The 14,150-nt window shown below is 51.2% G+C and overlaps 2 protein-coding genes across 7 annotated transcripts in view; both read left to right on the top strand.

The window, feature by feature from the left end:
• The first annotated feature begins 302 nt into the window (after window positions 1-302).
• On the top strand, window positions 303-8,489 carry LOC125954961 (uncharacterized). Its single transcript, XM_049685691.1, has 14 exons — window positions 303-858; window positions 927-1,484; window positions 2,296-2,688; window positions 2,798-3,073; window positions 3,402-4,175; window positions 4,376-5,002; window positions 5,071-5,249; window positions 5,327-5,466; window positions 5,836-6,072; window positions 6,155-6,305; window positions 6,378-6,701; window positions 6,793-7,181; window positions 7,248-7,373; window positions 7,575-8,489. The coding sequence occupies exons 1-14, from the start codon at window positions 429-431 to the stop codon at window positions 7,624-7,626; spliced, it is 4,656 nt and encodes a 1,551-aa protein (XP_049541648.1). The 5' UTR covers window positions 303-428; the 3' UTR covers window positions 7,627-8,489.
• A 3,174-nt stretch (window positions 8,490-11,663) lies between these two features.
• Window positions 11,664-14,150, top strand: part of LOC125954975 (calsyntenin-1) — a 73,924-nt gene continuing 71,437 nt past the window's right edge. For 3 of the 6 annotated variants that reach the window (XM_049685723.1, XM_049685722.1, XM_049685727.1), the window contains exon 1: window positions 11,705-11,830. The gene's annotated coding sequence lies outside the window, so the exon portion shown is untranslated. Of the gene's footprint in view, window positions 11,875-11,924; window positions 12,342-14,150 lie in introns of those variants that run through there. The other 3 variants (XM_049685725.1, XM_049685724.1, XM_049685726.1) reach the window with 3 other exon arrangements.

A 14,150-nucleotide genomic window follows, 5' to 3' on the forward strand; every position in this document is an offset into this window, starting at 1 on the left:
TATTTCAACAAGTTAGGTCCGGAATTTATTGTACTCCGATGTACTGCTATAATCTGATCGCCTAGACGACCTTCTCGGTCCCTAATTCTATAGCATCAACTGTTGAATCTAATGATTTTGATTAACAGCGAATTGAACTACCACTTGTCGTTTTTTTTTTCAATTTCCAGATCGTCCGAACTAACCGCAATGAGGTGACATGCGCGAAAGATATAGAAGTCGCTTTCTGTTTAGGCCTTTACCATCAAGTGATACTTAAGAACAGGAATTCCCTGGAACTGCTCAGTGGATTAACTTCACAATTCCAACCGAGGCTTAGATATCTAGACCTAGAGTGGTGAAGGTTTAGTTTACGAGTGTGTCCAAAGTCTAGCACACAACAGCAGCAGCAATAGCGGCATCCATTGTGGCTGCTGCTGACGCACGCGATGCGTAAAAAACAGAAGCTCCTTCCGGGGCTGGCAGATTTTATCGTACTGGTCCTGTTCGCCCGGATCGCGCTCGTCTTCGGCCAAACGTCCTGCAGCAACGGCCAGGGTCGCATCCTGTACGAACGGCTACCGAATCAGCAACTGCAGGGCTTCGACGATGACGTCGTGCGTGACTCGGCGCCCCCTTTTCGGGTACTGGAAAAGTGCCAGGACCTGTGTCTGCGCGATCGCACCGCATCGAACAACTTGGGCCGGGCTTGTACGAGCTTCGACTTCCAGCCGGGAAGCCGGATCGCTTCGTTCAGCGGAAGCGTCGAGTACGAGGAGTCGACTTGCTATTTGACCCGCGAGCAGGCCGCTCCCGAGGGTATCGGTAATCTGATGCTTGTACCGAACAGTGTCCACTTCACGGAGGTGTGCATTACCTGTAAGTAGCAGCGACGGGCATGCCGAGGAGAAGTAGATGCGTCTGATTGGTTCTATATTCCTCCACAGCTAGCCGACCGGATCGGGAGTGTCCTAGCCGGCGGTACGTGTTCGAGCGGCATCCGCGCAAGAAGCTGAAGCTACCGGTGTCCGACATCAAGGAGGTGACGGCCGCCAACCGTTCCGACTGCGAGGACAAGTGTCTGAACGAGTTCTCGTTCGTCTGCCGCTCGGCCAACTACGATTCGACGTTACGCAGCTGCGCCATGAGCCGGTTCACGCGCCGTACCCATCCGGAACTGCTGGAAGACGATCCGAACTCGGACTACCTGGAGAACACCTGCCTGAACGCGGAACGTCGCTGCGATGGGCTGATCGTGTACGTAAAGGAGGAGAACAAACGTCTCGGTGGTCCGTTCGAGGTGGAAATCTTCAATAACATGACGCTCGAGGAATGCCAATCGCTGTGCCTGCGGGCGGAGAAGTACTTCTGCCGCTCGATCGAGTTCGACGATCAGACCAAGCAGTGCATCCTGTCGGAGGAGGACTCGGTATCGCAGAAGGACGATCTGAGTATCAGCTCGAGCCCGACGCATCACTTCTACGATCTCGTCTGCCTAGATAACCGTAAGTAACGTAATGGCATCCCCGCTCTGCTTTATCGCTTCACAAACACACACACACACACATACCCACACATACACACACACACGCGCTTACAACGCTCGCGATCTGTGCGTTTGTCGTGCGATCGGTGCGCCCCGGTACTACGCCTCGAGGGTAGTACCAAGCAACCGACCGTGTATTGGAGCTCATTGGATTCCTCCGGTTCCGGTTCCCGGATTCAACGGGGTACACGGGTGGCTCTCTCGCTCTTGCTCTTGCTCTCTCTCTCTGTCTGTCTCTCTATCGAAAAGACTATACGCACGCTAAACGCGCTCTATGCATTAGAACAAACGCTTCTGTCCGCAAGGCACGCTTCCTCGCCGCTTTCCAGGGGGGTACTCCGTACACTTACGGACCAACCTCCCCGCCCTTTTGCTTACGTATTCTCCCTCCCCCCAAACGCTGGCATAAATCGTATCCTGCATGTGTGTGTGTGCGTACAAACACGCAGGATGTTGGTCGCATTTTGGATGATTCGCATTCTGTTTCCTGATCCCCGGAGGCTGAGACACGGTAAGACACGCGATCGCGACGACTCGGACTGTCGGTTTCTGGCTGCCAGAGATCGCCCTCGGTGACCTGGTTCTCTCCCCGTGCAAGAACACCACCGTACCGTACCGGCGTACCGTCTGAATCCTTCCGGGAATCCAATGGGCTCTCCACACCACAAAACAGAAACAAAAACCAAAACCAAAAAAAAAAAACCCCACAGCGTGGCCACAGCGCTCGCTGCGATGCCACGACTTGACCACGTCCCCCCACCGTCTTATAGCTTCTATCCCTTTCAATCCGTCCACCAAACCGCCCCCTGCCGGTCCGGTCGATCCGGCCATGCGCCGCTCGCGCCGCATCTCGCACCCCGCAGAGCGTGGTAACGAATATCCGGAGAATGCGGCCACGGCGCACCTGTTTGCGAGTGGCCGCCGGCCCGATACCGCCTTCCAGCGGTACCGGAACTCGCGCCTGGGTGGCGAGTTTCACTCCGAGATCACTGGCCGATCGCTGAGCGAGTGTCTGGACGAGTGTCTCCGGCAGACGAGCTTTCAGTGCCGGTCGGCCGTCTATAGCGATCGGTTTCGCACCTGTCGTCTCAGCCGCTACAACCAGCGGGACGGAATGCGCATCATCTACGATGCCGACTACGATTACTATGAGAATCTGATGCGTGAGTACTGCTACCAGCTATGGCAATGGCCCCGGTTTAAGGGATCATTTTGTGCTTTTTGTTTTTTCGCTCTGATTCCACCATTTCTCTTTCGCAAATCCTTCGCAAGCGCACCTAGTCGGGGGCGATACGGACACCACCAATGGACGACCGGATCCGACCGATTGGCGACCACCGTATGGTGGCGGCGGCAGCGGCGGTCCTGGAGGAAGTGGTAAGTTAAGGAGATCTCCAGGAAAACTCCGAACAACTCATTTAAGCCGGGCGACCGTCGTTTCATCTGCAGATCGTGATCGGGATCGTGTGCCGGATGATCGGCTTCCACCGGGGCGCTATCCACCACCGGGCGATCGGTATCCGATGGGACCACGGCCTGACTTTGGAGGTAGGTTCGACGAGAGCATTTCAGAATTCCCGGGGAAAAACCTCCGGTTGCACCTCGTAAATAATGATTCTCCCAAAGACACACTTCCATCGTGTGATGGCGATCTCAACACCCGTTTCTAACACCCCGGAACGGTTTCTGGAGGGTGTGTGTGTGTGTGTGTGCAGAGAGACCCATAGACTGGACCTCTGTCAGCAAACATACAAACACACACACACACACACCAAAGAAAAGCACTGTGAACCGTGCTGAAACCATGAACCGCTCCACTAAGCACAATCTTCGCAACCAACCCTCCGGTTGGTCCAATTATCTCTCCTTTCCGCAGGTGAACCGTACCCCGGTGGCTATCCACCGACGGATCGCTATCCCGGCTCGACGGATCGATACCCGAGCGATCGGTATCCGTCGGGTGGTGGGGACTACGATACACGCTATCCGCCCGTCTACGATAATCGGTATCCGGGTGATCGGTACGGGCCAACGGATCGCTATCCGGAACGCTACCCGGACCGTGAACCCGATCCCATGTACATGCCCCATGGTGGTGGTGGTGCTGGTGGTCCGGCCATGCGCTATCCTCCGCCTCCCGATTCCCGCTATCCCATGCCCGGTGACTCCCGGTATCCGATGGCACCGGGACCGGACTCACGGTATCCCATGGACCGTTATCCACCTCCCGATTCTCGCTATCCAAGCGATTCCCGGTATCCTCCTCCAACACAACCGGAACAGGGCGGACGGTATCCTCCCGGGCCGGCCGGTCCTCTCGGTCCGGATTCTCGCTATCCACCACCACCACCACCGCTCGGTCGTCCGGGTGATTCACGGTATCCGATAATGGCACCACCGTCGGCCACACGCTATCCACCGCAGGCTCAGTATGGACCGCATATGTACGGTTCCGCGCTGTATCCGGTTTCCCCGTCCCGTACACCACCGAACCGTGGCTATCCGCCACCCGTCGATCCGTATCCGGCCCCGGTACGACCGATCGACAGCAATCGGTACCCGCTGGAACCGACTGCGGCCCAGGGACGCTATCCGCCACCGTCAACACCGAACATGAATCCACTCTACAAACATATGGGTCGTCCGCCGGGTAAATATATGCGCATCTGTGTGTGTGTGTGTGTGAACTATCCTTTGCTTTATGTTTAATGTCCTTCCCCGCTACACCTTGTCCCCTATTTTATGTGTTACGATCTTCACCATTTTCCTGTTAAAAGATTTCACGTCACAATCACGGGGCTTACTTGGATGCATTTCGATTATCCACCTTTCGTTCTGTCCCTCCGGCAGGTCCTTACGATCCCTACATGCCACCGGGTTATGGACCGGAACGGGGCTACGTAGACGATCGGTACGGTGGCTACTACCCTAGCGGTGGCGGTGGACGTCTACCGCCACTACCACCACCGATGCCCGCGTTCCCGGATCGCGATCGGGGTTACCGTAGGCCCGGTGTTCCCGGTATGCCACCGGCGGACGGTATGGGTGGGTATCCGTTCGAGGTCCCGTACGGACCACCGTCCGGTACCGGTTACGACAATACGCTCGGTGGTGGCGATGGATTCGGTGGCTACGGTCCGCAACGTCCGTACGAGACGCGCTGCGACAACGCGGACGTGTTCAAACAGGTTGCGTCGAAGCGCAAGATGCGCAAACAGTTCATCCGGCGCGTCATCAATGCACCATCGCTCGGTATCTGCCAGCAGGAGTGCGCCTCGGCACGGGACTTTATGTGCCGTAGCTTCAACTACCGGGACGGGGGTACACCGTACGAGACGGAGGGTAACTGTGAGCTGAGCGATCGGGATTCGCGGGACCTGGACGTACCGAGCACGCAGATGTTCGAGAGCGATACGGCGGATTACTACGAGCGTACGCCCGGTGGCCGCGGTGGACCGCACGAGGAGTGTCTCGATGGTATGTGGATGGGATGTGGTTGGTTGTAGGTCAAAGGCAGTCCCTTACCGTGTGACTTCTACTTATAGTTGGCCAAGTTTGTAACGAGGATGGCATGGAATTTACGCTGCGAACACCGGAAGGCTTCGTGGGACGTATCTACGCGTACGGGTTCTACGATCGGTGCTTCTTCCGCGGTAACGGTGGCACGGTGAACGTACTGAGGATCAGTGGACCCCAAGGATATCCGGAGTGTGGCACACAGCGCGTAAGTATCTCGTACTCCTGATTCGAAGACGTAGTGACGACATCTCTGACAGATTGGCTTCCTCCACGAACTTCCAGTACGGCGATACGATGACCAACATCATCGTGGTGCAGTTCTCGGACAACGTGCAGACGGGGCGCGACAAGCGCTTCAACCTGACCTGTATGTTCCGTGGACCGGGCGAAGCGGTCGTAACGTCCGGTTACATCGGCGCAGGGTAAGACACACGATGTTCCACCGTCCATTAAGGGTTCTCTTAGGTTCCCCGTGTTAGGGCGCGTAGGTTTGGGGTATTGGACCGGGCTCTGCATGCCGAGTAGGTTATCCCGCATGTACCCGTAATGTCACCTGACCTGACTACCAAAAAAAAAACCAGTCCGGTAGGCCAGTTCGATAGTCACCTAGGCCGATGGCCTAGACCTAGCTACTAACCGCATGTTCGCGAACCGACGCCCCTTTGCTACGATCATGTTACGCGTGCAGACGAAGTGCCGGTGATTCCGAGACCCACCCACGGCTAACATGGTTCGCAGACAAAGGCAGATCAATGCATGGTTCTCACGCGCAGTGCTCTTACCATTGACAGATCGGGTAGCCCCATACCGATCGAGTATCTACCGGCGGAGAACTCGATGAGCAACAAGGTGCGTCTGATGATTCTGTATCAGGGCCGGCCGACCACTACGATTGCCGTCGGTGATCCGCTAACGTTCCGGCTGGAGTCGCAGGACGGTTACAGCCACGCGACGGACATCTTTGCGACGAACGTTGTGGCACGCGATCCTTATTCGGGACGCAGTGTACAGCTGATCGATAACTATGGGTAAGTGGTTTTGCTTGGTGCGTTTTTTAATGCAGTTCTCGATGCTAAATCGATTGTTTCTTTATCCACATCCTGCTCTCAGCTGTCCGGTGGATAGTTTGGTGTTCCCGGAGCTCGGCAGATCGCGCGATAATGACGCACTGGAGGCACGGTTCAATGCGTTCAAAATACCGGAATCGAACTTCCTCGTGTTTGAGGCAACCGTCAGGACGTGTCGCGGTGGCTGCCAACCGGTAAGCAGACACTGATCACTAATGCGCCTATCAATCGATCGATCCTTTCCTACTTTCCGTTGATAATTGTAGGCTTACTGTCCGGGACCGAGCGGTCGTTCCGAGCCATCGTTCGGTCGACGCAAGCGCTCCGCCTCCGAGAATGGTACGGAGTTTGCTGGAACCGCGGAACCACTGGTAGGCGCCGAAGGTACCCAGGTAGGGGACAACGATTTCGACGTTGAGGATCAACACCTGGCCGAAGATGAAGTGCTCGTCGTGAACGGTACGATGGTAAACGGTAGTGCTCCGGTCAAGACGAAGGATGCGCCCGGTGAGGGGCAGACCGCTGCCGCCGTCGAGACGGCCAGCACGACGACCGGCGAGATGCCGGAGCAAGTGCGCGAGATGATTGAGGTATTACCGAGCGTACGAGCGTTCGCAAGGGGTTGACGGTGCAAAAAGTAATTCAAAGTCTCGCTTCCACTACCGCCACCGTCCGCTGCAGGTGTTTCAATCGCGCGAAGAGATGCAACAGGACACGGTCGCCCGGAAGATGGTGGCCCCGATCGAATCCGTCTGCCTGACGCACGCCGAGTACTACGGGCTGATCAGTGCGGTCATCCTGCTGGTCATCCTGCTGATCAGCATCACGTTTGCGGCGGGCATCGGCTACCGTAGCTACTGGCGGGTCTTTATGAAGAACCGTACGCTCGATCGCCATTCGCCGGTCAATTCGTTCAGCCCATCGGCCCTGCATACCACCACCTCCGGCAGCCAGTTTGAACCGGGGACCGGGCGTGCTCACTCATCAACGACGGGCCGGCGACCACCGGTACGCACCCCCGGTGGGGTGTCACTGTTTGGCAATGGTCTGCAGAAAACGTTCGCCACTGGGTAAGTCTGGTTACTGGAGGTATTTCCCAAAAGGGGACTTCACAACGGAACGTCATCTCTTTACAGTAATCTGTCGCGCATGTGCCAGATACCGGTGATGAACCCGCTGTCGAGGAATGGAGCGGCCAAAAGCGATTTCGATGATCCCAGCGAACCGATCTACACCGATCCATCCCTGTTTGAGCGATCCAGGTGAGCACGCGGTTCACTGCTGTCTCTATCTTTTCAGTTTACTTCTTTCTTTTACGATCTCTTGGAATCTCTGTTTTTGGAAAAACTCCTTCTAAATTACCTCTTTTCCACTCTTCTTTCCTTCTTTCTTTCTTTCTGTGTTCAACTTTTTTTCTGGAATTTCCGCCGATGTAGAATTTAAAAACCAAACCTTGCTTGCAGGTCACTGCGTAGTATAGCTGTCGATCAAACGGAAGATGCCAACAACGTTTAAGCAGGAAATCAGGATCCAATCGATCGCGTTTAACTTATGCCACTCTATGAAACGATGAAGAGAAACGAGAAGAACATGAGTTTGCACAACGTGCTTAACACTCAAACAAAGGGTTGCATTTATGCATTTCTACGAGCAGCTGTTTTGGAAAGCGAATTGCATTCGATCTTTTCTATCGGCATTTAATTTGCATATTTATTTTGAGTAAAGCATTCATACAAACGTAACAGGGATTCCACCAGGGGCGAGGAGTAAAGACAGTGAGTGAGCCATTACAAGAAAATGGCGCCTGTACCTTTGAACCACAGTAATTGTCCTCCGTGGCAAGCCTCAAAAACCCACCTTTCCATCACAACCAACTGTACCGTTTTTCAGTGCAAACAGTAAATCAGCTAATAGAACCAAACGAGAGCATATAATGTTAAGTACTGTGATGGATGTCCGAGAATGATTCGATGGATCATCGATTCTACTGCTCGTTCCAGCAGACTATAGAGAGCAGCTCGCGTAGGACCGATTCGACCGTGAAGTAGGAGTAAGGACGAAATGAGCACGACGAGGAAAGTGCGTGCAGGTAGATGTAGGATTTTTTTTAAAGAAAGAAAATTACTAATATACTTATGCTAACATGTCTCTACTGGAGGGATAGCGTATACAGAACAAAAGAATCCGGCGTTCCTCTTGATCCCGATCCCCGATGCTGATGTCCGTGTATGATAGGTGAACGTGGACGTGGGCTTGAGTGTCGCTTCTATTTATTCGATTTATGATTTATTCATTTTCCCGCTTTTCTCGCTAGACTTAAGCAACGAGGTTCTCCAGGCCAGAGAACGAGTAACATACAGAGTACGTAAGCTTACAAGGAAATCTGCAGAAGCTAACATACATGCAGCACCGTGTTTGTAGCAGGCAAGCCTTTCTTGAGTAATAAAAAGAATAGAATATTCAATAAGCAAATCCTAGCCAACCGGTGTTTAGCGTCATCATTTGCTTTCAATATCACATCATCATTGCCACCCAGTCGCTGCTGCTATCCACGAACAAGATCGAGCGAGATCGTGCAAAACGTGCCAAAGAGGCTTAAAAAAGAGGCGCTCGGTGCAAGCTTCAAGTTCATCGTAGGTTGTGGGTCAATTCTTGCGACAAAAAAGTCACGACAAAGCCCAAACATTGCGTCGATGAAATTTAAACATCAACAGCAATCGTGCCATAACATATTGGCTGACCACTCGCGAGACTCGCGTGGGTTTCAGTTGTTAGGAGTTCATCAGAATCAGTTACGTTTCAGCGCTTCATTCTAGTGGTTAGGTTTCTAAGCTAGCGTTCCAAATAACTATCCGTTGAGCGGTAGTAACGTTGAGCTAGCAGTTGATGCAGGCAAGCTTCGTGTGATCCGTTGGAACGATGCATCTGGACAAAGTACAAATTGTTTGCTTTAATCTTTTGCTTGTGGCGTATGGTCTCGGCGCAACATCAACTGAAGATCTCATAAAAAATGAAACAAAACCATGTGATACGGTGAGTCAGGCATTGCATTGCTGTATGTCGATGGAGAAAGTAAGAAATTAAGCGAATTTCATTTAGCGAGCCTGTTCCAAACTGGAATACTTCGATAAGCTGAAGCAGAAATGTCGCGACTTTCCCGGCGGTGGATATCTGGTCATAATGGATCACGTAAGTAATAGAGTGCAAAAGCCCGGATCCGATTAAAAGTACTGCAACCCAACTTATTCCACCGACAGTCCACCAAATGTGCCCACGGTGATAGTGGTTTGCATACGTTCAGCCGACGGGACTACTATTACGTGTGTAATCCGGATGGAGTTATGATTGGATTGTGTCCGGATAATACGGTAACTATCACCGGCGAAATGGAGAGAGCATGAGTGCGTGTGAACTGAATGCTCCACCTTCTCCTTCCTTAGGTCTTTAGTGACACGGAGAAACGTTGCATTACGCATACCTCGGTTAACATACCGAGTACGATCAAGGTGCATGATGAGGCACAAAATAAGAGCATTGCCATTCCCGATTGCAACGGTGTTGGTAAGCATACGGATGGCCGCCGCGCTAATGAAAGGGTTTGACGGAGGTACGATCACGTGTTCCCGCAGGTCTGTTCCCGATACCATCGAACTGTTCGTTCTACTTCCGGTGCCAGGAGCATAACTACAATTTCCATCAATACGTGTACCAATGTCCTTCGGGCACCTTTTTCCATCCCGATCTTCAGAAGTGTTCCTCATCCAACAAATGCTACGATGGGCATGTAAGCAAACGATTCGATTCGCTGTAAGCAAACAACTCAACCGCGATGTACATGCGCATATAATCTCTTACAGGAAGATATTTTGTACCGCTTCAATACGGATTACTTCCCCGAATGCCAAGTGCATGGCCAATTTCGTACAGCCAAGGATTGTACCCTTTATTACCGGTGTGTTCCGAATATGGATGGATCGTTCTACCAAATTCGCTACGAGTAAGCATTACGCACAATTCTTTGCGTTCATACACTTTGCTGAATTTTTAATCTTGCCTCACCGATCGATAGATGTCCGTACAAGATGTATTACAACATCGACCGGGAGCTCTGTATGCCGGATCATTTTCAGTATTGCGACTACATTTCGCAAGAGAAGATTGTCGAGGACTACAAACTGAAGCATGATCTTGCGAACACGACTTGCGATCCTCAACCAACAACGGTCATAAGTGCACTCAACACACAAATCACCTCCATCGCTCCCATTGACTACGGTACCACACAGCCCATGCAAATGGATGAAGGATTGTCGTTGGTTACAGATGGTTATGGTGACACAGCTTCTGGCAATGATACATCTACGAGAGACCCCATTCCGTTGCCCACAGATTTTGTGGGGTATAGCATGGAGCAGTCTGAATCAAATAAGGACAGCAAAAACGATCAATCCGGTGCAACTCCAGAAGAAAGTGAGCCAAACATCGCTACTCCTGAAAAATTAGATTCCGACACATATCCTCCGAATGAAGATGTTCCAGAGGAAACAATTGACCCAACACAGAACACACTAGAATCACAACCTGTGAATACGGAGGACGATGTGGCAACGACGAATCCTCCCGTAGAATCCGATATCCAATCGTTTTCACCCAAGGATAGATCTTGGATTTGTGCGGAAATAGATTGTGACCTGTTCGAGTTCGATCAAGAAGCGATGGAGTTCCGAAGAAAAGTGCAACCAGCAGAAGAGGAGCCATCCAATGAGACCAACGAAATCACCCCGACATTCGCCACCGAAACACCAACCTCCATCTATGCTATCGTCAGCCCGCCATCCTCTACTCCTTATAGTCTGGAAGAACCCCAATCTGCCAGCAAGCCAGCTTCCACGGAAAGTGATCCTTTGATTGATGCAGAAACTGATGAGGGTAAGATGTATGACCCGTACAATCAGAGCATGGAGCAAGAGCCTTCGCTCGTCCCTGGCGATAATTCCACCATCTACTTGGAGACGGATGTTCAGGAGACGCCAGAAATCACGTGTAATGCAACGCGTGACGGAGAAATCGAGTGTGATGGGGGCAGAATAAGCAGGGCAGGGATTCTGTTGATTCCTGGGTACGAAATCAAGCTGCGCGTGTGGCAAGATTTCCCGGACCGATTTCCGGAGGAGCGTAAACCTAAAATCAGTGTGCATCTCCTCCTCGAGTATCCCATGAATTACGTGCTCGAAGCGTATGCGAAAGAATATCGTCCCGTAACGCCGCAATCGGACAATCTGTTAGAAAATAAGGCCCCCGCGAACGTACAAAATGAATAAAACGAATAAATTAAAGTAACGGCAAATTCAAATAACCGATCAGTCGAAACGAAAAAACTTGATAAACGAAATAAACGATACAACGAACGAAATAAAAAACGATAAAAAGAACCGATTTGAGTCCATTTTTAGGACATCTCATATTGCCCAGCTTGGGACAAAAGTGCACTTTTCACCCACTTTTATGTTGCATTTTGGTACTTGGGTGTTTAAACGCCCCTGTTCAGAATTCCATTTTCTGTCTCGCTCCTCTCACGCGTGCGTCTTTGCGGTCCCAGACATCATCGAGGAAATCGAAATCTGGTTTTGCGTGCAGGTGGATTTATCGTTCGGTTCGGTTTGTGTTTGGATCTATCAGAGTGCACTTTGTGGAAAAAAAGATATCTGCATTAACCCGGGTGCGTGTGTGGGCGCGTTGCGTTTCTGTGTTGAATCCTGCGTGGTGGGTGGGCGGGTGTTTGGGGGTGGAGGCGCGAGGTGAAACATCCTGCAGCAGGCCCAAAAAACCCATGTTAGTGCCGATCTGTGTTGAGCTAACGAGCAAAACCTGCCCCAATCAAGCAGATCCTTAAAAGGCAGTTTCTTGGAAGTCGTGCGGACAAGTGAAGGCCCTCAAAACGGCCCACCAAGACCCCAACAGCAGCAGCAGCAGCAGCAGCCACGAAAGAAATTTACCTGGTGCTGTTTGTGTCCCGTTCTCACCTGCACAACCTCCGACGGTGTGATGCAGTGCCCTCTCTTTCTCCCGTTCTTGAGACGTCGACGACGATGATGGTGGTGGCTCTTGTTGGGCATAACTCCTTCGGTGTATACGGGGCTGGCCAGAAGTGCGCATCATCGCGTGCATCGCAAGGAATCCCCTTTCTGCTCTGGTGCAAAAGCGTGGTCGAGTATTTCGTTGTTGAAGACGTGAGTGGAATGCATGCGCAAGGAGCAGCACGCAGTCGAAGAAGGTGCGAGGTGCCAAAAAGAGTGTGTGTGCGCTTGTGTAGGAGCAAATCCGTGACTCATCCTCATCAGTTCGGGGGGACAGTTTTATTGCTTTTGTTTGTGCTCTAGAGGGTGACGCGCCGCCGTTCCGCGAAGAACCGACACACCACCTATTGTTGATGTCACGCCGCAACAATTTGAAGGCCATGCCCGGCCCTGCTGATTGGTGATTCGCTCTGCGTGCACTTCCGTCGCTGGCTGCTGCAGCATCAACAACTCACACGCAAGGCGGTCCGCCGACCCGCAGAGATAGTCGAAAACGGAGGTCCGCCAGCCAGACCGGCCACTTGTTCCCGCATGAGAATGACCACCTGCCAACATTTGGTGTGCATGCGTGTTCGCCGACCAGCAAGCTAGAGATCGTTTAATTTGGAACCTATTCAAATCTATAAATCTTTGGGTGAAGTTCAATTGTACGATCGAGGAGAGCGAATTCACGAAGCGAAACGATCGAATACATGAATGTGATATGGGCCATTATTGCTATGTACTTAAGTCCGTGAAGTGACTGGATTGTGCATGTGGAAATATTAATTTACCTACGTTAACTCAACCTCTTGAACTTACGGTCGTTATTTCTCGTCGTCGCACGATGAACTGCTTTAAAATGATGTCATTTGAAGTGAATATTGCTGAAGAAGATTATTCCGATGACGACATTTAAGGTCGTTTATCCTCAATGAATTATTCAGTTATGCACATTCCGAGGAGTATATGCTCATTCCGAGAATTTCATTCATTTCACCAACAAGCCAGAATAGATATATTCTGTTTGGCATCATGGCAGGAGTATTAATATTGAAGCGAAGAAAATATTTCGAGGAGCCTCCATCCCTGCAGCATTAACTGTACTTTCTTATCAAGATTGCTGTAGGAACTTTTACATATTATCGGGAAAAGTCTGGGATCTGATAAGAAGAGAATAGTTTTAAAACATATTTTTGCCAGAGAGGATTTATTCCACACCGTTCATTTAATTTGAATGCTCCACAAAACTAACTTGTGAGGGTATTTTTTTGTTTGGAAAAGGCCTCAAGTAATGAAAACATACATTGCTATTCGTAACAGAGGTGCACAAAAACATCTGAATAAAGATCATTGTTGCACTGTATGTAACTTGTGTTTGTACAAAACAAGAAAACCGATCTTGGCAGAAAACTCTGAAGAAAGCTTGTGGTTAACCACCCACGGGCTCTGGGGTGCCCACACTGATATTTTGGGTCCGTTCTTATAACCTAACAAGCACCAGGAAAGATTACACAGGTGAATTGCTTCATGCTCGAGACCTAGTTCCAAGTCTGATAAGCCGTTGCTGCTGTGTGCGTTCTTACCTTAGTTCCACTGTTACACTCATCAGCAATGGTAGCTTGAAGCATAACAACTCGCCCTGAGCACATCCAAAGACGTTTCGTGACGGTTCTTTTATCAGAACAGACCACACTTTATCGACCAGCAGCAGCTTTCGTAACCTTGAAGACGCAACTACTGTTCAGGAGCAGAGCCAGCAACAAAAGAAGTACCACAATAACCTACCGAAGAACAAACGGTTTCCAGTGCGCACTCGGTACCACTAGTAGATGATTGGAAAAGAGGAAATGCGGTTCGTTTGATGGTGAAAATTGGGAGCAAATCAAAGCACCCTCAGCAACGGCGATCCGATTCTTCATCAAAGGGCAAGAAGCGGCGAAATAACCAGGAAGAAACAACAGACACGGCGCCGAGACCGTG

The sequence above is a fragment of the Anopheles darlingi genome, chromosome 3, assembly GCF_943734745.1.
Source record: "Anopheles darlingi chromosome 3, idAnoDarlMG_H_01, whole genome shotgun sequence".
NCBI classification, from domain to species: Eukaryota; Metazoa; Arthropoda; class Insecta; order Diptera; family Culicidae; genus Anopheles; species Anopheles darlingi.

Coding starts and splice junctions, on each gene's coding strand:
- LOC125954961 (XM_049685691.1), top strand. CDS start 429: ATGCGTAAAAAACAGAAGCTCCTTCCGGGGCTGGCAGATTTTATCGTA. Junction 859..926: donor CACGGAGGTGTGCATTACCT/GTAAGTAGCAGC, acceptor ATTCCTCCACAG/CTAGCCGACCGGATCGGGAG. Junction 6,702..6,792: donor AAGTGCGCGAGATGATTGAG/GTATTACCGAGC, acceptor CGTCCGCTGCAG/GTGTTTCAATCGCGCGAAGA.